General features: G+C 45.5%; 1 protein-coding gene across 3 annotated transcripts in view; it reads right to left on the reverse strand.

Moving 5' to 3' along the window:
- Positions 1-22405, reverse strand: part of syn3 (synapsin III) — a 68604-nt gene that overhangs the window by 37884 nt on the left and 8315 nt on the right. The window contains exons 1-6 of one of the 3 annotated variants that reach the window (XM_078798432.1): positions 20649-20750; positions 17336-17782; positions 12758-12815; positions 8431-8522; positions 506-662; positions 18-107 (exon numbers count right to left, since the gene is read on the reverse strand). In XM_078798432.1, coding sequence (XP_078654558.1) covers positions 18-107; positions 506-662; positions 8431-8522; positions 12758-12815; positions 17336-17782; positions 20649-20701 — 897 coding nt within the window. In that variant the 5' untranslated portion in view covers positions 20702-20750. Of the gene's footprint in view, positions 1-17; positions 108-505; positions 663-8430; positions 8523-12757; positions 12816-17335; positions 17783-20648; positions 20753-22405 lie in introns of those variants that run through there. The other 2 variants (XM_078798440.1, XM_058076852.2) reach the window with 2 other exon arrangements.

The raw sequence follows: 22405 nt of genomic DNA on the forward strand, positions 1-22405 counted from the left end.
AAGGACAAGGAACTTACCATCTGCATGTGGTTGGCATAGAAGGTTTGTTCATTCAAGGGGAATTTCTCAGCACCGAGTGAGTGGTAGAGCTTAATCATCTGAGAAAACTGCAAGACAAATGCAGAATTGTCTCATTTAAGCAAACATATCTTGAAATCAGGGGTGTTGGAACTTCATGCAGAAAAAAAGCAAAAAAAGATGAAGGGGCCACGTTGATACAATGTAGGTCTATACATGCTAAGATATCCTCTTCTTAGCTTTGCAAAAGTAAGTAATGAGTAACCCCTGCTTTAAAATGTATAAGCAACAAGACCGTGGCTGGCAATGGTATTGTGAATCATTCAGCTGCAGAGTCATTCATAGTGGCTGTGGAGGTCACCTGTGTTGCAAGAGAGACAGGTGTTCCAGCTCAATTCAAACACCCAAATAAATCAGTCAGAGGCAGCTGCTGAGGGAACGGAGAAGGTTAAAGTAGAGCAAAGAGGGCTGCTAATAATTGACTTACCACCCAAGGCTTGCTGCAGAAGTTGTAGATGGAGAAGATGGAGTTGATACTTGGGACGCCGCCAAAATGCAAGCCAATGACCAGGTTCCTGAAGTCCTCTCCTGGGACCATGCTGTAGGCATGCTGGCGAATCAGGACAAAGTCCGGTTTGATGGACCTGCACACAGACGCAGATGTGGAACACATCAGTGACTCTGCTTTACGAACTTGCAGTGTTTGGTCAGCTTGGAAATTAGCATCATTTAATTAGCCCCTGTTACTTCAGGCATGCCTCCAAGTTCTATCCCAGGACCCTTCCTTTTCATCATCTACCTTCTCCCTCTCGGAAATATGTTACATGAATTCAACATCCGGCTGCACAGTGGACGAGTGGTTAGCATGCAGGTCTCACAGCTAGGAGACCCGAGTTCATTTCCACCCTTGGCCATCTCTGTGTGGAGTTTGCATGTTCTCCCCGTGCATGCGTGGGTTTTCTCCGGGTACTCCGGTTTCCTCCCACATTCCAAAAACATGCTAAGTTAATTGGCGACTCCAAATTGTCCATAGGTATGAATGTGAGTGTGAATGGTTGTTTGTCTATATGTGCCGTGTGATTGGCTGGCGACCAGTGCACAGTGTGCCCCGCCTTGAAAGGCACTTGCAAATAAAATGCATTACTGTTATTATTGTTATTATTATCTCCAATGACATTTATGTTCAACACAGATTTTGCTTCATGTCTCAGCCATGGTGGCGGACAGCCAACAGCTCTGTCAGCACATTAATACACCGCATCTGGACCTGTGTCCACACTCGGCAGCTCTATTATACACCAGCTGTGCCTGAGCTGAAGGGGTGAAGAAATGCTTGTGAGAGCACCTAATCTTTTTGGACTATCTATCCAATTAACACAAGCTAATCCTCCCTAACAAATTGCTCTGGGCTAAGGGCCAAGGAACCCGTCAGGTACCTGGAGGTCTCGTTTAAACCCTCACCCCCTTCAATGGAAAAGAAGAAATTCACTTTGGCGGTAGTGAAGTTTGTTCCGGCACAGGTAACACAAACATGTGCATGGATTTTAGTCAATGTGATAGTGTATACCACAGAAACAGAGGACATGAAATGAAAATATGCATGTATGTACATGAGCGTACACAGCGTGATCTCAGGCTGATGACTGCCATTACAGACGGGCTCTTGAAACGGCTATAAGTGTTATGTTTGACAGGACGGCTCAGAGGAGATCGGTCCTCAGTGTCGCTCGCCAGCCGCTGCATTCAGTCATGGCGGCTGCAAACCCGTTATTAATACTGGATGGAACTGGTCCTTGAGGGTAGCAAACCAAAACAGCTTCAAGTGCTGCATCATTGGAACTGCCAGTTCCCACTGCTCTCTGCTGTGGAAGGCTTTTCAAGTGGCCCTGTAACAGCTTTGTACATGGAAAATGTAAGAAGACATTGCAGAGGATTGTGAGCCATTAACGTCTGCCGGTGGGTGACACGTTTATGCTTTACCATCCAAATTGCTCACCTCCTCACTCTCTCATACTTGATATGCTAATCTGGCTTTTAAATGAGTTATTAGTGGTGAAATAAAGCTTGAGAACAAGACTGTGTAGATCTGGATAGGTTGGTTATAAGGCTGGTGCTCTTATAGAGCAGTGGTCTCCAAAGTGGGGTCTGTGTACCCCCAATTGCCATAGGGGCTATGTGAATAAAATGAAAAAGTTGTTCCTTGCTCTGTGTGCAACAAATAAGTAAGTCTGAATGATTACTTTGTGCATTAAGAGTTACTTGCACAATAGCACCTTCAAGCACTTGTTGCAGGTAGCTGAGTCTGCATTAATTTAGCACTGACGTGAAGAACCAATGGCTACTTAATCTTTAAATCTTGACACAGAGTTTCAGTATGCATCCCCAGTAAAGAAAACATCCAAAAACGTACCTTATGATTCATACAGTTCACAGTAAATGATCCCACCCAAAACAGGCCAGCTCCTCTTGTGTGAAGAGACCCACTGAAGTTTAGCATCATTTTGTGGTGGCCTGAATATAGGACTTGTTGTAATTGTGGCTGTGGCTGCAGGCCCCGTGGCACCAGAGCTCATTTGGCAGAGGGCTCACATTCTAGAGTGGCGGCCTGGTGAGGGCTGCCGGAGCTCTGATCCTTCCCAAGGCTCATCTCCATAACAACGGGGAAATGACCAGAATGGTGACTTAAAATTCTCCTGCAAAAGATTTACACGCCGGTTTTCATCTGCTTTTATGATCAGACATGGATCTAACTGTGGGTCTAAATGATTGTAAACAACAGTGCAGGAAGTGTAAGGCCAAGGCAGATAAAACTGCTAGATGCTGACCACTCATACTTTAAATACAGCTGTTGTCTTGTGGATTGAATGAGGTGAATTGAGGAGGTGTCCTACAGCCACAGTTGTGTTTTCAGACCTGGTGCTAATTAAGAGAGCCTGGCAGTTATTTGCTTTCGTAGACCACACATCCAGCGAGTAGGGGAGACTGGGGTTAATTGAACACAGGTGTTAATTGGAGCATTCACAGTACATTGCAAGATCGACTGCTTAGCAAGTGTGGAAAATGAAGATAATAAGGGTTAGGGTTGCCAGAGCAATCGAGCACCTAATCAGTTCTGGCAAAGGGAGGAAATGAGCGTAGAGAGAATCACCCAGCCATTTGTATTCATGGTTTTATTACAAAAGCAGAGATGCTGGGCAAGCCCTCCTGGCCCATGCATGCTTTCATTACAGCCACAGTGCCCCTAAGAAGAAAACCACCCCCTGGCATCCTAAAGCCATGTCTGTGAATGGGATTTATTTGCTCTGTAACAAGATGAACCTGTCTGTAGTATTAGGTGTTGAGGCTGCTCTGGGCAGCCACTTCCTTTGCTGATTAAAATGGGCCTTAAAGAGGTTCAGTGGAAAGGGTATTAAGGCTTGTCTTGTGGTATGTATGTGTCTGAATTAGCTCTGTGTGGTCAAATGTAGTAAATCGTCACCTGAGGTAACCAAAAACGGGGCAGACTAATCCTTATAAAAATTGCATAGTAAGAAAAAAAATCAGACAAGGATCTGCTTATGTAATCTGTCTGCCTCAATTCAATTGTGGTCTGAAACTTGGCTGTTGCCTGCTTGCATCGGAAATTAACTTTTGGTACACCTGCCACCAAGGCGGAAGATTTTAAAACCCTTAAAGGGGGCCTATTATGCTCACTTTTCGACCCTTTGTATTGGGTTGTGGACTCCTATAGAGCAGCTACACACAATAACCTGCACAGAAAACACTCTAGATCTTCCAGAATCTGCACCTATTTCAATTGTATTTCGGGAGAAGCCGGACATGTGGCCCTGCCTACGGCCTCACGAGCCCGAGGAGGAGCACTCATTGTCAGACACATTTTGTCAGAGCTCAGAAACCGATGTGAGGGCGCCGAGTTTACTAACTGCATTAACTTTTATTTAAGGTTTTTTTTGTTGATATACAGTATGTTTGTTGTTATGTGGCAACTTGATGACTGTTGTAAAACACTAGCTGAATAAGCTTGAATTGATTTTCTTTCATTACAGTAGCCTCATTGGCACGACCAGTGTTAATTAGCCCCTTTAAGAGCAATACAAGCTGTGTGGTTTTCTTTTTTGTATTCTGATGTTTGGTGTGATAAAAGTTCCACACTACAAAGCAGAAACACCCCCAACTTCTATTTAGTTTTATGTGCACATTTCAAGCAACCGATACTGCAAGTGTCGTAGTAAAACAAGCTCTATAAACAGCAAGCGGACCAATTAATCAACACGTTTTATTAAAAGTGTGTGTGGGGGAGGATGGTGTACAGAGTTGTAGCTCTGTGGCTTATCATACTTGGTTGCAGTGCTCCAACCAAGCTGAGCGGCTTGCTGGAGGTTTTGGCAGCCGAGTGTGGAGACTCCAAAGGGCTGACTAAAGCAGTGCCACAGAAAACAAGTTGAAATGACACTACCTTGTGGTGTGCTAGTTTGCTGTTTACTGCATGCCACGTTGCATGTTGTAGCAACTGTTTATATTCATTCTTGAAAATGTACTGATCCTGCAGGCAATAATAGTAAACAAAGTTCAGCAGCCTTTAAGAGTGTAAAGAAAGCCAAGATGTCACAAAGGTGTCACAAAGGGCTTATTCCCCTCCAGCTTGGTATTGCTATTGGACAGCAAATGACAGGAAGGGGTGTAGCAAAGGAAAAGACACAAGACAATCACAAGACAAGGCAGTGACAGCTGCTTGATGGGCAGCTCGTGGGACAACAGCTCAGAGTAGCTTAGCAGCAAGTCAGGCGTGCAGCTTTGACACTGAGCAAAAGTGACAGAGCAAACTTTGTAAAAAAAAAAATACTGGAAAACTTCATAATGCAGGCAAAGTGAGAACAAAGCCGGTTACTCTCTGAGGGTACTGAAACGCAGCCTCCCCCTGTTTAGTCCCAACCCTGAGCACCCACAGGAGACCACTCCCCGAGATGGTTCATGGTGCTCTAACATATCAGGGCTGTATTTTGGCAACACAAGTTGAGTTGTTTTAAAGTCTATTCTCTGAGCGACAGGAAGCTGTCGCTGACAGGAAGAGACATGATTATGGGACTAATTTGCTCATATTCTAGTGAGGACTCGAGCAGCAGCATTCTGTTTCACAGCTCGTTTACAGGGCCCAGTGAGAAGGCTGTCCAGTAGTGTAGCCTGCTGGACACAAAGGCATCGATTAGTCTCTCTAAATCTGGCTTAGGCACTACAGACCTCTACAGCCTTTGTAATGTCTTTAATGTAGGTGTCACATCATTATTCTTGCCAATCGGACAATAAAATACACAGAAATGTCATGCGGGAGGTACTTGAAGGACAGGGATGCAGCGGTACCCCTCGTCGTTCAGGTGAGGAAAAGCCACTTTACTGAAATACACAAACAGCATTTAAAAAAATGTCAAATAAAATATATTTTTATGTTTTGTGGATGAATGAATGAATTTGACTGCCAAGATAGAGGATGATTCACCCACGCTCACCATGAGGTGATCATACTTTGACAACAAAGTATCAGAACTTCTTCCTGGAGAAGAATAGGATGCATAAAGGGTCACCCAGACAGGGGTGAAAGGTCACACCAGCCTGAAGAAGCACGCAAATACAGTACAATACAATAAACGGTGTCAAAGTGCAAGACTTCTGAGTAGTCAGTCTCTCACAACCGCACCAAAAATGTGTTTTGTTTGTGTTTGAGAAATTGGTGTTATGACTGATCTGTCGACATTCTACAACATTCCTCTGGCGTCCCTATCAAAGACAGACTTTGTTTTCGCTTTAATCTGTGACAAAAAGCGCCATCAAGGTTGTTGGGGGCTGTTTTTCCTCCATTTCCAGGAATTTTTAGTCTCACTTTTGGGTTGGAAACTTTCATTTAGAGGACATTTATTTGTCATCAAGCTGCCGGGGCTGCTTGGTGCTATTCAGAGCTATTCGTAGACAAGGGCAGAGTCATAAAACCACAACAGTTTGACAATGAATGTCATTGCTCGCGAATAAGGCGGCAGTCACACCATCTGCATCCAATTTGCCTTCTCTATCATTATAGCGATAACGCCAAAATTATACAACACACACACACACACACAGTAACCTCAATGTCAATTTTGACGAGCAGTAGCTTCTAGTTTGTGATTATCCCTCTTTTATTCCACACGCCAGCTGCATGTTCAATTTGTTTCTCTGCTGATAAGAGGGGTGAAGTGGAGGCCAAATAAGATACATATTCTACAAGGACGAGATGACAAGCACTGGGTTGAAATCAACATTTAAGATGAAGACCATTTATGCTAGTGCAATTTCTTCCACCCTGCAGAGGATCAGTGGTTGTGTACAATAGATTTTTTCGTCTGCGACGTTACTCTTGCCAATGATTTGAGAGCTGGACAACCTACGAAGTGTCACATGAGGTTTAGTGGGGAGAAGATGAAGTCATTTTTGCCACCCTGATCAGCTGATCATCACTCTCCTTGAGCCCTGATTTAACATAACAGAGCCGTCTATTTAAATACACAGCTTCACGTGTTTGACCTCTGCTACTGTTGGAGCTGCAAACTGAACAAAGGACATTACTCATGTCCTCGATTCCCAAAGTGGGGTACATACATACAGTGAAGAAAATAAGTATTTGAACACCCTGCTATTTTGCTATTTCTCCCACTTAGAAATCATGGAGGGGTCTGAAATTTTCATCGTAGGTGCATGTCCACTGTGAGAGAGATAAACTAAAAAGAAAAATCCAGAAATCACAATGCATGATTTTTTAACAATTTATTTGTGTGATACAGCTGCAAATAAGTATTTGAACACCTGTGTATCATCTAGAATTCTGACCCTGAAAGACCTGTTAGTCTGCCCATTAGAAGTCCACCTGCACTCCATGTATCATCCTGAATCAGATGCACCTGTTTGAGGTCGTTAGCTGCATAAAGACACCTGTCCACCCCATACAATCAGTAAGACTTTAACTTGTAACATGGCGAAGACCAAAGAGCTGTCCAAAGACACCAGAGACAAAATTGTACACCTCCACAAGGCTGGAAAGGGCTACGGAGCAATTACCAAGCAGCTTGGTGAAAAAAGGTCCACTGTTGGAGCTATCATTAGAAAATGGAAGAAGCTAAACATGACGGTCAATCTCAATCGGAGTGGAGCCCCATGCAAGATATCACCTCGTGGGGTCTCAATGATTCTAAGAAAGGTGAGGAATCAGCCCAGAACTACACGACAGGACTTGGTCAATGACCTGAAAAGAGCTGGGACCACCGTTTCCAAGGTTACTGTAGGTAATACACTAAGACGTCATGATGTGAAATCATGCATGGCACGAAAGGTTCCCCTGCTTAAACCAGCACATGTCAAGGCCCGTCTTAAGTTTGCATATGACCATTTGGATGATACAGAGGAGTCATGGGAGAAAGTTTTATGGTCAGATGAGACCAAAATAGAACTTTTTGGTCATAATTCCAATAAGCGTGTTTGGAGGAAGAAGAATGAAGAGTACAATCCGAAGAACACCATCCCTACTGTGAAGCATGGGGGTGGTAGCATCATGCTTTGGGGGTGTTTTTCTGCACATGGGACAGGACGAGTGCACTGCATTAAAGAGAGGATGACTGGGGCCGTGTATTGTGAGATTTTGGGGAACAACCTCCTTCCCTCTGTCAGAGCATTGAAGATGGGTCGTGGCTGGGTCTTCCAACACGACAACGACCCGAAGCACACAGCCAGGAAAACCAAGGAGTGGCTCCGTAAGAAGCATATCAAGGTTCTAGCATGGCCCAGCCAGTCTCCAGACCTGAACCCAATCGAAAATCTTTGGAGGGAGCTCAAACTCCGTGTTTCTCAGCGACAGCCCAGAAACCTGACTGATCTAGAGAAGATCTGTGTGGAGGAGTGGGCCAAGATCCCTCCTGCAGTGTGTGCAAACCTGGTGAAAAACTACAGGAAACGTTTGACCTCTGTAATAGCAAACAAAGGCTACTGTACCAAATATTAACATTCATTTTCTCAGGTGTTCAAATACTTATTAGCAGCTGTATCACACAAATAAATTGTTAAAAAATCATGCATTGTGATTTCTGGATTTTTCTTTTTAGTTTATCTCTCTCACAGTGGACATGCACCTACGATGAAAATTTCAGACCCCTCCATGATTTCTAAGTGGGAGAAATAGCAAAATAGCAGGGTGTTCAAATACTTATTTTCTTCACTGTAGATTGTCATGGGGGTACGTGAAAACAGATTTAAAACAGTGTGACTATATTAGTGTCAAACACTAAGACCTGAACCTCATCATGTGAACAGCACCTGACTTCTATGAGCTAAATAATTCATCATTTTTCTTAGTGAGGGAGAACAGACATAGAAACGAGAACTGAGTCTCCCTACCTGACCACTTTTGTGCCACCCTTGTTGACCTGCATGTCCACCATGCACCCCGAACCGACATAGGAGGCCAGGTTGATCTCTGAGAACTCTGCCTGGGAAAGACAAATGGGACATTGTAAATCATTCAGTCACATTTTACTGCATTTATCAAGCATCTGTGATTCATTTCACATGCTGGATGTGCAGTTGTACAAAAAAGTCAAGTGTGATGACTGTATGACTGTAAACATTCACTCATTTTCTACCACTTATCCTCACAAGGGTCGCGAGGGTGCTGGAGCCTATCCCAGCTGTCTTCGGGCGAGAGGCGTGGTACACCCTGAACTGTTGGCCAGCGAATCACAGGGCACATATACACAAACAACCAATCACACTCACATTCATACCTATGGACAATTTGGAGTCACCAATTAACCGAGCATGTTTTTGGAATATGGGACGAAACCAGAGTACTCAGAGAAAACCCACGCATGCACGGGGAGAACATGCAAACTCCACACAGATATGGCCGAGGGTGGGATTGAACTAGCTGTGAGGCCTCCTAGCTAGTGTACTGACGCTGTACTGAAGTATATCCAAGTTTCATTTCTATAGTATTGTCACTTGCTGAAATATGAGGAGTACATCCCACATTGTATTTCCCCAATGATCTTATAGTTGTACAAAGGAAGGTTGTCTATTGTTCTTGACATCACATATAGACTAACATGCAGAAAGAAAACCAAGTCCTCCAGTTGACCCTCCTCTCAACGCAATCTGCCAATTTCCATAGTAAATTAAGTCCGTTCCTATCTACACGTTCTCATATGGCAAACCATCATTTAAGGCTTTAAGCCTGCTTTGTTGGATTTTATATGTGCAAAAAATCTTTCATGTACAAAAAAACATAAAAATCCTCAGCAATGTTTACTGAGAGATATAAATAAACAGTGTGTGAGGGAGTGAGTCATCTTTGAAAAGAATGTTCTGACGTCACACAAATGTTTATTTTTCCTGCCTATTGAGAAATAACACCCACTTGTTTCATTTCAATGTGTTTCACTCCCAGGGGAAGAGCAAAGGGGGCGAGTCAACGCCGTCGTCTTATTTAGGGGACAATGAGGTGTCAGTCACACTCAATTTGCTACAAGGACATGGTGCACTTTTTTTCTTTCTGTTGATTCTCAACTCAGAAAGGAACATCCGTGTGCCCACCGCTGTGCTGAACACATTCATGCACAGACGCATGCATAAATGCATACTGTACATGCCCTCCATCTTTACCTCTGATAAGAAAATCCGATGTAAACATGGACTGGGATTGATCACTGTGGTGATGGTAATGGTAACAGTAATGGATGAAGAGGCTGGTGTGGGGGTTTAGGGCCGAAAGCTAGGAAGGGAGGCATTTCTTCGTGCCATGGCAACACATTACAAAAACACACTTGGAAAGGAAAACGTAAACTGTGAGGAGAAATAGATTCATGAACGATGTGTCATGTGAAAGTGGCACTTCTGATGCAGTTGCTCAATGCTAACAAGCATAACATTTGGATATATGCAACAGTTCACATGTTAAAAATGTATACAACCAATAACATAAAAAAATAGTTCCCATAACAATACAATGGGATACTGTGCTGTAGGTGGCTTAACAAGAGCAAATCAAGCCCTCCTTTATTGTGATGTGCTGCAAACGACCTGTCGTAATATCCCCCTGAGCTCACTTATAAACAAACATGGCGTCCATCATTTTGGATTTCTCACCGTTTCAGAGGAAGGCATTTCACCAAATGCTATGCAAACATTCTGTCATGAGGAAAAAAAAAACTTACGAGCCACCTAAAACGCCAGCATTGCTGCAATACCGGTGCATCAGCATCAGCTTCAGCAGGGGTTACATGCCGCATTTGCATTGCCTCAGCTGGCTCCACTCACACGCATACAGGTTCCATGGTGTAATGGTTAGCACTCTGGACTCTGAATCCAGCGATCCGAGTTCAAATCTCGCTGGGACCTTAAATTTTAAAAGTGAGGAAAACTACTGCATTTCATGATCTTGACTTAACCCCTGGGCTGCACTGCAGGTGGTTAGTGCGTAGGCTCACAGCTTGGAGACCCGAGTTCAATTCCACCCTCGGCCATCTCTGTGTGGAGTTTGCATGTTCTCCCCGTGCATGCATGACTCTGGTTTCCTCCCACATTCCAAAAACACAAACTCCAAATTGTCCATAGGTATGAATGTGAGTGTGAATGGTTGTTTGTCTATATGTGCTCTGTGGTTGGCTAGCGACCAGTCCAGGGTGTACCCCGCCTCTCGCCCGAAGACAGCTGGGATAGGCTCCAGCGACCCCCGTGAGGATAAGAAAATGAATGAACGAATGACTTTACCGCTACCACACTACCACTTTTATTCTAGAGTGAAATAGTCCATTGTAGAATCAAACATAAGACAGACGCTACAAAGAACAAGTAATCCATCTGCACAGATGACAAACACGGGTTCCTCGAGTTTAACTGCCCTATTTGTTTATTTGTGAACGACATTGTTGCCAAACCATTTATTTGTGCACATTGATTCACTTTTGATATGACGGGGCATGTACTCACAGTCTGTTTTATAATTTCGATAAATATATGCTGTTTTTGGAGCACGGCGGTCAGCATCCCTTGTTATTTACATCCAGTCTCCTGTATTATTAGTCAGTTGGTTCGGAACCCGCTAATTACATCTACTTGGGGGTTACACAGGTGTCTGCCAAATTCATCTTAAAACTGGGTCAAGTAAATGGGAAGAAGCCTTACGAAAGATCATAGTTTTATCCTTGCTAAACATCAAATCACTGCAATGTGAGTATTTTTTCTCTATGCATTATAACATGAAGATATATAGTAGAGATGTTCAATGGGATAGAAAAACAGAAAGCGGAACATCTTCATCTGCTACGTTGCCAACTTTTCACATCGAGGTGCACAAAGCAGGCTGGCCGCTGAAGGCAATTACCGACCGACTTGTTAGCATCAACTTGGAGGGCTTCTGGGAAGGAGCAGAGGGCTCCAGCAAAATCTAAGTAGGTCAGCTTCAGCTTTTGAGGGGCTCGTATGGTGCAAACACCCATTCTGACCCACCCCCCTTCTCGCTGGTGGATTTAAGGGGCCTCATTAACATTTTCATAGGGGCTCTATAGCTGTGACACCCTGGGATTACAAAGCAAATCTCTTACATGACATAGAAACATGGAGACTCCAATCTATACAGCTCGTGAAGACAGGATGTGACCACAACAGTAGAGAGTTGAGCAAACAGGCTGTAAAGTGCAACTTTTTTTTTTCATTCGCCCATAAAAACCCACCACTCCATTTCAAAGGCCACTGCAGTCTCAACAATGGCTTGCAGATGTATAACCTAACGCTTATTGGAGGTAATTTAGACGTTATCTGCACACTGTAAATATGCTGTGTCTAGACACATTTGTGGGTATATTTACACAGGTACAAGTGGCTGCCTGTCGGAAGTGGGTGCGATGAAAGAAGATGAAAAATATACAGTATGTCCTGTGTATGGAAATACATTTTTTGTTGTTAAGTTACCTGGTATGTCATTACTTTAGCCAAGTGGTTCTCAATTATTTTCTACATTACTTTGAAATATGTATAATTGAGAATGGGAATGCACGGCAGACGAGTTGTTAGCCTCACAGCGAGGAGACCTGAGTTCGATTCCACCCTCGGCCATCTCGGTGTGGAGTTTGCATGTTCTCCCCGTGCATACGTGGATTTTCTCTGGGTATTCCGGTTTCCTCCCACATTCCAAAAACATGCTAGGTTAATTGGCGACTCCAAATTGTCCATAGGTATGAATGTGAGTGTGAATGGTTGTTTGTCTATATGTGCCCTGTGATTGGCTGGCGACCAGTCCCAGGTGTACCCCGCCTCTCGCCCGAAGACAGCTGGGGTAGGCTCCAGCATTCCCTGTGACCCTCTGAGGATAAGCGGTAGAAAATGAATGGAGAACCTGATAATATAAATGTATTTATCTGTACAAGCCACCGTATGAGTTGCTGGCACCAGCATTCTGCATACAGACACCTGATTGAACTTAAAATGAAAATAAATAAAATGAGCTGAAAAAACACCATTAGTCTCATTTGTAAGTGATTCCATTTGTAGCTACTGCTTGTTGGGCCATAAAAAATGTCTGAAAATTTTTGTTTCCGTTCAATATTGCAGAGAAATATTTGTATTTCATTCCAGCATTAATTGTCCCCTGAGAAGACGCAAAATGTGAGGGGTTTACTCACTTTTATGAGCGACTACATGTGTTATACATATGAATAACATTCCATACCTGCTCCACTCGGATCTCATACTCCCCATTCAGCTTCTTGCCTCTAAAATACTTGGCCCTGCAAGCAAACAGAAGACACCCTTTCAGACTTACAAACAATAAAGCATCGTTTAAAATCACAAACCCTTTAATGAGGTAGTTAACCAAAAACATTGCATAAACCGATGCCAAAGAGTACTGTGTCATGCATGTAACACTCTCCTATGAGTCATAACAAGCTCCAAAAATATCTTTTTGTTTATTTGACTTAAGGAGACATTTAAACAGACCTTCCTAAATACCTTGCAAGCTCACATTTTCCGTGATTAGACGCTGTGGCCTTAATATCAACATCAACATAGCACGTGCATGGAAATATGCTACGGTGTGCTGTCATAAAGAAACAGCAGTTATTAGCATCCAATGTGTACAACTTGACATAATTTGACATAAACTTATTTGTGTCGTTTTGTGTTTAGAGCCACGTTGTGTCCCAGTACTCAGAGGGTCTCAGCATTGAACCCCTCGCAGCCGTGGGACCATCAACAATCTGTCAAGAGCTCCAGGCTAGATATGCGACTATATCAGAGGATCTCCCTTCCATGTTGGAGGCCTTCAGTCACTGGGACAAGCTGTTTGGGATTTGGCTGGCGGCAAAATAAGTTTTCCCTTACATTTTTCTTTTTAATCCTCCACGTGTCTTCTCCATGCCCTTACATCTGTCCTTTAAGATGCAGTCATTACCCTTCATTATGGTCGCTGAGGGGGATCTCTTCGTGAACATATCCCAGCTGTTGCGACTTAAATGTTTAAAATCTCATTTTGTGTCATTTTGGAAGCCGTGAATCTTCAAACATAACCGACCTACATACTACACTTGCAGTGCCCCCGGTCACCTTGGCCCACCACAGTCAAGGGAGCGTGCGGCCGATCCCGAAGGCTCATTGGCCAAATACGACTGGTATGCGTTTCAAGATATTGCAAAATGTGTCGTCACTCTGAGTGATCGCTTTAATTTACAAGGCGCTGGGCTTTGCACATGTTCATGTGTAAACATTCAGAGGTCCGGAATTTCCTTCTCTCTTGTGCCCACACCCGCTATGTCAACTCCACTGCTTTTTATATGCACCAGGAGAATATATTCCTCGTTTTGCACAAAGGTTCATGCACAAGTCAATGAATAATGAGAGTTTTTACATTTTTATGACTTATAGTGATTACAAATCTACAACATCCTATACTACAGCTACGACTCTATTGGGATAGTGCACACTCTTTCAGTCACTGCAATCTTAACGATCTTGGGCTTTCTTTAAAAAAAAAAAACTAATTTAATTTAAATTAATCAGCAACACTTTTTTCAAACAAGTCCGTCACAGCTGCAGCTCTCCGGGTGTGTGTGGGACAAGAAGAAAAGCTCTGACTGGCTTGGCGCCACCCGTTAGTTTGCACTTATTCATTCATTCATTTTCTACCCCTTTGCTCACGAGGGTCGCGAGGGTGCTGGAGCCTATCCCAGCTGTCTTCGGGCAAGAGGCGGGAAACACCCTGGACTGGTGGCCAGCCAATCACAGGGCACATATAGACAAACAACCATTCACACTCACATTCATACCTATGGACAATTTAGAGTCGCCAATTAACCTAGCATGTTTTTGGAATGTGGGAGGAAACCGGAGTACCCGGAGAAAACCCATGCATGCACGGGGAGAACATGCAAACTCCACACAGAGATGGCCGAGGGTACAATTGAACTCGGGTCTCCTCGCTGTGAGGCCTGCGTACTAACCACTCGCCCGCCGTGCAGCCACATGTATAAATCATCCATCCATTTTCCATACGGTTTGTCCCCATTAGGGTCACGGGTGAGCTGGAGCTTATCCCAGCTGACTTGGGGTGAGAGGCAAGGTACACCAGATATAAACAAAACATCCATTCACACCTCTCTGATTAGCCTAGCATGAATGTTTTGGGGATGTGGGAGGAAGCCGAAGCCCCCGGGGAAAACCCAAGCACGCACAGGGACAACATATATCACACGCAGGGATTCCAACTTGTGACTGTGAGACCAACTTTGTAAACACTACGTGACCATGGAGTTCTCGGCTGTCCTATGTTTGGGTCATAGCATAATCCTGTGCACAAAGCCTTGCAGCAAATGTAAACAATAAAGACAGTTGGTACACTTCCACCCCGTCCTGTAGGTGGTGGTACTGCACATTAATTACAAACTGATAGTGATGACCTCACTATATGTTTTCATTCTTTTTAAAATACCTTGTTAGTTTAAAAGCAGTGTTTTCAGCTTTGTGTATGTGCAACGGTGTTCAGCTGTTCAGTGAATTCCACCAAGCAGTGAAAACATTTCCAGAGAAAGTCCCAGTCGGCCTATGTGACGCTGGTATCATTCAAAGCCCAGTGCAAACAGATGGACAGCTCCTTGGCAATGCATTTTGCATCTTGTCCCAGGAGAGACGGATAACAAGTGCGGGAGAGACGTAAGGGGCAAGAAAAGGAGGGATTGTTGGTGGCGGCGACGGCAACGATGCTCTTTGAGACTTTGCATCAGTGCTGTGTACCGCTTTTGTGCGCCAGTCATTGCTGGAGGCCAAGTTTGTCAGGACGGAGCAGAGTTTCCGCAGAGACCCAAGCCTCTCTGCTGGAATGCCCAGGGGGAAATTCAGCCCTGAGGCTTAGAGCAATGGATGTTCACCGTGCCTTCTAGTTAACACAGGTCAGAGGAATTCATATTCATTGACAGTAACATCAATATACTGTCATAATTACAATTTCATCCTACTTTGTGTGCATCACCACGAAGGCAACATTACATTTCTTTGACATGACAAGAGCCTTCTTATAGCATACTTAGTTACTCTGCCTGTTCCTGAAAAAAAGTCCTAAAAGCAGGTTTCACATTGTCCTCACAGCAAACAGTATGACAGAAAAAAACAACATGACACAGACACGTTGCCAAAGCAGCAGCCAAATATTTGTCCCCCTTTTATTTACGACTTGTCCTTGTCTCAGAGTATTGGAGCAGCATTAAACATTCGGTTAAAACATATAGTGCATTGTTTACATGTAAAAAAGGACATATTACTTACTTACTGAAGCAGTACTTATTTGTCAAGTATTTTGAAGTTGGCTGAGCTTTATGTGCAAAGGAACCAAGCCTAGCACACAAACATGACTATGAGGTGGAATCTGATTGATAGATTTACAGTATAGTGCTTAGAACAAAATATTTTTTTTCAAAGTATTTGAAAAAACTGCGCCAATAAAGCCTCAAATAAAAAGCATTAAATGTCTAAGCTTGTGTTAAATAATACAAAATAAAACACAAAGTGAAGTTGGTCGCTAAGCTGTTACTGTTACATTAGCTGTTCACTAATGGCCACATTAGGAGCAGTTCATGAGAAAACTAAAACTACTGGATAAAAATATTTCCCACAAGACTCAATAGAGCCATCTACTGGCCGGAGATTGTCGCTGCAAGACCAATACGCTTTATGGGCTTTATAGTTACGTAGCAGCGTTTGTGAGGCTTTAGATGACCAACAGCACCGCCATGTGGTTACATATGGAAAAACATGAGTGTTACCTGGCTCAATGATGTAAAAAAAAGACCTCTATAAAAACAAAAATATGAAGACTTACTTCCCCTGAATAGTCAATATTCATCTCCTTTGAACATTAAATGTATTTCACAAAAAGGTCAGTAATGGGTTCTTCCGTCCGGTGGTGGTGTTCTTATATATTTTTTTGTTTCACAAAATGTAATTTGGAGTTCCTGTGGTCAATCACATAGAGCTTGTTCCGGTCAGTGATTCCCGCTAAAGAAGGACGGTCCCTAGGAGAGGATGAATGTGTTATGTTATGCTCCTCGAATGGACAATGATCCTCTGACAAGTCATTTCAAAAACTGAGGTGTGAAGAGGAAGAGCAAACCCTGCGGGTATTTCACCCAGGCGGCTGAGAGCCTCGCAGAGGGGAGTTAGTCTTCCTTTCTTAAAAAAGCTCGTCTTGGTGCTCATGATATGGATGTCAGTGGGGTGGATTAATTTAGAGACCTTTTTTAAACCTGGGCTTGATCCCCGTTGAGCCTTTAGCTACTGCACGTAATGATCCCTGCTGATGATTAATTCAAGGGCTTGAAATGGCGACTAACACATCAGCAGAGGTTGAGGCTCCCCCGCTGATGGCGGGCTACAAAATAGCTATTCATGAAAAGGAAGAGTGGTTTTATTGATTCGAAGAGGCAAATGTGATAAACGAACTGCTGTGTGCCTTCAATGGAAGAGAAGCTCAATGTACGTATATATTGGATCTCATATCCTGTCAGTACCTGTTTACATTTTAATTTGCCTTCATTACTAATCAAAACAAACTAAAGAAATCACATAAGAGGGAGTGACATGACCCAATTTCTGGCAGAATATTGATGTATAACACCCCCTCATGTCATTCTAATAGCTTATAAAGGCGAGGGAAGTGGTGTTTATATATTATTGTGATGGAATTTGCAGTACTGCATCATAGTGAGAGATGTTGCGATGCATTTTCTAAAAAGTAAAAATATGATGTAATAGTACTCACCAGTCTGTGTGCTGATCATCAATGACCAACAGGATCTTAGGTTTGCGGACAACAGGCTTGGCGGGCTGACTGCTCCCTGTTGGTGCGCCCTCAGTGGCCGCTGCCGCCGCTGCTGACTTAGCATGTGCGGCAGCTGCGACATTCTGCGCCATCTGGGCGCTCTTCACCACACTAGAGAAAGAACTGAGGAAGCTGCCTGTCCCTGCGGCGGAGCTTGGAGCCGGGCCCTGAGTCTGGGTTGGGAAGGCAGGGGGCTGTCGCCTCTCTGTGGCCGGGGAGGCCGGAGAGGAGGTGGATGAACCTGGAGGGGTTGGCCTCTGCAGATCCATCATGTAGCCGTTGGGGAGGTTGGCCACAAAGCTGCTGTCTGACAGGCGCCGGCGAAGGTAGTTCATGGTGACGGGGCTGGTGGGTCGGTCAGGCCAAAGGAGGTGTTGTGGAAAAGTCCTTTGAAGGAAATAAACAATTAATTAAATAGGAATGTCGTAAAATTTGGCTTAATACTGTATTTATCTAATAATCACCTTACTCTCAATACATGAATGAACAAAACCTTAAGACATACACTCACATTCTGCCCTGTAGATTGGAACTAGATGGTAATGCATAATAATAATAATAATAATAATAATAATAATACATTTTATTTGTATAGCGCTTTTCAAAATACTCAAAGACTCTTTACAGAAAAATGGAGTTGAATAAAAACAAGTAAACAGTGTGAAAGATATGTTAAAATACAACATTCATTGGTTAATACACAGTTAAAACATGAGTAAAAGCGGGGCGGGGCGCAGCAGTCAGGTATAAAAAGTTAGACATTAAAAACTGATTAAAAGAGGTGGGTTTTTAGTTGTTTTTTGAAACTGGGAAGGTTGGGGCAAGCACGGAGCAAATGGGGCAAAGAGTTCCAGAAGGTGGTGGCAGCGATGGAGAAGGCTCTGTCACCCCAGGTTCGGAGCTTGGTCTTACAGGGGTGTGCCAGGAGGTTGCAGTCGGAGGAGCGAAGGGGATGCGGGGGATTGTGTGGATGGAGGAGGTCTGCGAGATATGGGGGGGTCAGATCGTGGAGGGCTTTGTAGGTTATGAGAAGAACTTTGAAGTGAATGTGTTGGGGAACGGGAAGCCAGTGGAGGTTTTGGAGGACAGGGGTAATGTGTTGACGGGAGCGGGTGGAAGTGAGGAGGCGGGCAGCGGAGTTGTGAATATATTGTAGTTTGTTGAGGGTTTTGGAAGGTGTACCGTAGAGAATACTGTTGCAGTAGTCAATTCTGGTTGTGATGAATGCATGGATCAGGGATTCAGCGGCAGAGAATGTAAGTGATGGACGGAGTCGGGCTATGTTCTTAAGACTGAAAAATGCAGTCCGGGTTAACTGTTTGATGTGGGGTTCAAATGAAAGAAGAAAGTGGGGCAAAGGCAACAGGCTTTCTGTCTTTAAACCAGGCAGTCCACACTATATGGTGCAGTTCAGTTGCACTATTTCCAATCCATCAGTCCAAAATGTGACTACTTGGAATTACCCCCAGGCTTCATACATACACTATGTTGAACACAGGGGTTGGCAGCTATGATATTGCTTATCCTTATTTGCATAGGAATGGGTTACCCTGTGCATGCTGGGGGAATAAAACTCAGCATTAATGACTTGAAGTTGGAGTGCAGATTCACAGCGCTGTTGTTTGTGGAGCAGACAGAAGCCTCTGGGTGGAATGAAAACAGTTATATAACATGTGGGAGCCAACGCGGCGGAGAGGAACGAGACGAGCCCAACCCCAAACCTGATTAAAACAGCACTGATATCACATTAATTGACGTTTGCATGAGGGTGCACATTTCTTATTGAAGGGGGGGGGGGGGTCGTATGTTCGCAGCAATGTTTTTGTAGGGAAGCCCTGTAAGATTAGAATAACATTTGGCAAATGCTACATCTGCACAATGTGCTGCCATGTGGAGAATGCTTCTGCCAGGGGAACAGCTGTGGGCCAGAATCTGTTCCACTTGGGCCTGAACTCTTATTGTACACTTTTGAGTTACCTTGTTTGGCTGCAAGATAGGAGCTCAATATGAGAAACACCTCTCAGTTTGATGCAGTGCAGTGCAAACTAGAACCATGCACAATCATCATCATACCTGTCAGACCGGGTCTAACAAAACTTTGCATTGCATTGCAATTTTGTTGCTTTGAATTGAATTAGGTGGCAACGTGGGGGTCAATAGAAAAAGCACCTATAATGCAAAAACCAAAGGAACATGAGGGCCATTCTAACGTTTTATACATTGTTTGAACTTTGCAAAATGGCTTTAAAAAAAAAGACACCGCTTTGTGTTATTATTAGCTATTAAGATCAACATTTCACTTTTTTGCTCTATTTTTCTGTTTTTTTTATGCTTAACTTTGTTTCTACAATGGGCTGCACGGTGACGAGTGGTTAGCACACATGCCTCACAGCTAGGAGACCGGAGTTCAATTCCACCCTCGGCCATCTCTGTGTGAAGTTTGCATGTTCTTCCCGTGCATGCGTGGGTTTCCAGTTTCCTCCCATATTCCAAAAACATGCTAGGTTAATTGGCAACTCCAAATTGTCCATAGGTATGAATGTGAGTGTGAATGGTTGTTTGTCTATATGTGCCCTGTGATTGGCTGGCGACCAGTCCAGGGTCCACCCTGCCGCTTGCCCGCTGGGATAGGCTCCAGCACCCCCGCGACCCTCGTGAGGATAAGCAGCAGAAAATGTGTATTACAATGTGCTGCTGGCCTATAAAAAAGGAGCAGGACACATTTTGGACACCCCTGGTCTAAACAGTACCTTGAGACTCTATTTTTAACAGTTTACGCTCAAAAAATGAGAATAAAGAGGAGTCACAAGGCCACCTCACTACCTGTGATCCTATCAGGCAGAAATGCACAAGCTCTCCATCTCTACAGGATGCCCTTCCTGCACATCCACATCTATATAATCCAATGGCTGCTGGTGATAAGAGGTTCAGAAAAAGAAACTTGGATGATCCATTTATTTTGGACTATAAGAACATGCTTGTGTCACGCTCTGTGTGGGTTTGCCCGTGACAGTTTATGTTTGAGTTCCGGTCTAGGTTTTGGTTTCCGTTTTGCACTCTTATTTTGTATTTTCCTGTTTTGCCCTGTCGTCCTTGGTTGCCTTAATCATTTACACCTGTCCCTAATTTGTGGTCGTATTTAGTTCAGGTGTGTGCATCTCCCCTTTGTGGGATCATTGTTAGTTTGTCCTTCTGCTGTCTGTGTTGCCTTTTTCCCGCTGCTACAATTATAGCAAAAATAAATATTATTTACCTGCTATTTGGTCCTGCTCTCTGCATCCTGGGGTTGCACCGCAACAAAGACATGCCACGCCGTGACAGAATGATCCCACCAAGTGACGACGACCTCGCGGAGAGCGATTTTTGGAAACGAGGACGAGGAGATGGCGATGCCGCCATGGGAGATGGAGGACTTGGTGCGCGTTCCGGACGACACGTTCGTTTCCACGGCGTGGCTGTATCCCGGACCCACCGACGGCACTCCAAACCCTCCGCGACGCCGACGCAAGCCGCGGCGCCACAGAGCGAAGCCAAGCTCGTCCTCCCCTCCACGCCAAGCGAAGGTGCACCCGCCCTCATGCCCTGCCGGCGTCGACGAACCCGACGACGACTTCGCGGAGCTCGACGAATGGACCCGGCAGTTCTTCCAGGCGATGAAGCAGGAATGTGCAAGGTACACCCCGGAGGAACTGGAGACCAGTGGGGGCCGGACGGCACCCTAGTGCCCATGGCGTCGGTGTTCCCGGTACCCGCTGCACACCCTCCGACGCGGCGGCGTCGCCGACGCACGGCACGTCGCCAAGAGGTGTGGCCGCCCTCTTCCGCCTCGCCATGTCACGCCACGGCACAGCTCAACCCTCTCGCTGTTGCCGAGTCGCAGCCCGTCGTGCATTCCCCGACGGCTCCCGTGCCAGGTGGCGAGGCGCCCCGGATTCCTCCAGTGCCCAAGCCGCGCAGCCCCTGGGGTTCCCAAGACCCGGCTCCCGTGCCAAGCTGCGTGGCCTCACAGATTCCTCCAGTCCCCAAGCCACGCAGCTTCAAGGTTCCTCAAACCCCGGCTCTCGCACCAAGCTGCGTGACTCCACAGATTCCTCCAGTCCCCAAGCCACGCAGCTTCTAGGTTCCTCAAACCCCGGCTGTCGCACCAAGCTTCGTGACTCCACAGATTCCTCCAGTCCCCAAGCCATGCAGCTTCAAGGTTCCTCAAACCCCGGCTCTCACACCAAGCTTCGTGACTCCACAGATTCCTCCAGTCCCCAAGCCACGCAGCTTCAAGGTTCCTCAAACCCCGGCTCTCGCACCAAGCTGCGTGACTCCACAGATTCCTCCAGTCCCTAAGCCACGCAGCCCCAGGTGTTTCCAAGACCCGGCTCCCGTGCCAAGCTGCGTGGCATCCCGGATTCCGCCTGTGCCCAAGCCGCGCAGCCCCAGGGGTTTCCAAGACCCGGCTCCCGTGCCAAGCTGCGTGGCATCCCGGATTCCGCCTGTGCCCAAGCCGCGCAGCCACTGGGGTTCCCAAGACCCGGCTCCCGTGCCAAGCTGCGTGGCATCCCTGATCCCGCCCGTGCCCAAGCCACGTGGCTTCAAGCCTAAACAAGTGGCTGCGGCCGGGACTGCTGACCTGGAGGAGCCAGTGACCCTCCTCCCTTCCCTGGTTTCGGCTCCCTCTGATGACGGCGTCTGGGATCCGCCTACGAGAGGGGGGGCTAGTACCACCTGCTGGGCTACGCTGGAGGCACAGCCCAGCCTGCCAATAGAAAGGGAGGATGGCGCCACCTGCGGGGGGAGTGAGGAGGCACAGCCCACTCCACCGGCAAGACGAGGAGCAGGGCCTGCTGGAGCAGATGGAGAGGCTCTGGCAGGGCCGGACGCCTGCTGCTTCGCCGTCTCCGCGTCAGGGCCGGACGCCTGCTGCTTCGCCGTCTCCGCGTCAGGGCCGGACGCCTGCTGCTTCGCCGTCTCCGCGTCAGGGCCGGACGCCTGCTGCTTCGCCGTCTCCGCGTCAGGGCC

Source organism: Doryrhamphus excisus, linkage group LG2 (genome assembly GCF_037039965.1).
Source record: "Doryrhamphus excisus strain RoL-2023G ecotype Guam linkage group LG2, RoL_Dexc_Guam_v1.1, whole genome shotgun sequence".
In the NCBI taxonomy this organism is placed as follows: Eukaryota; Metazoa; Chordata; class Actinopteri; order Syngnathiformes; family Syngnathidae; genus Doryrhamphus; species Doryrhamphus excisus.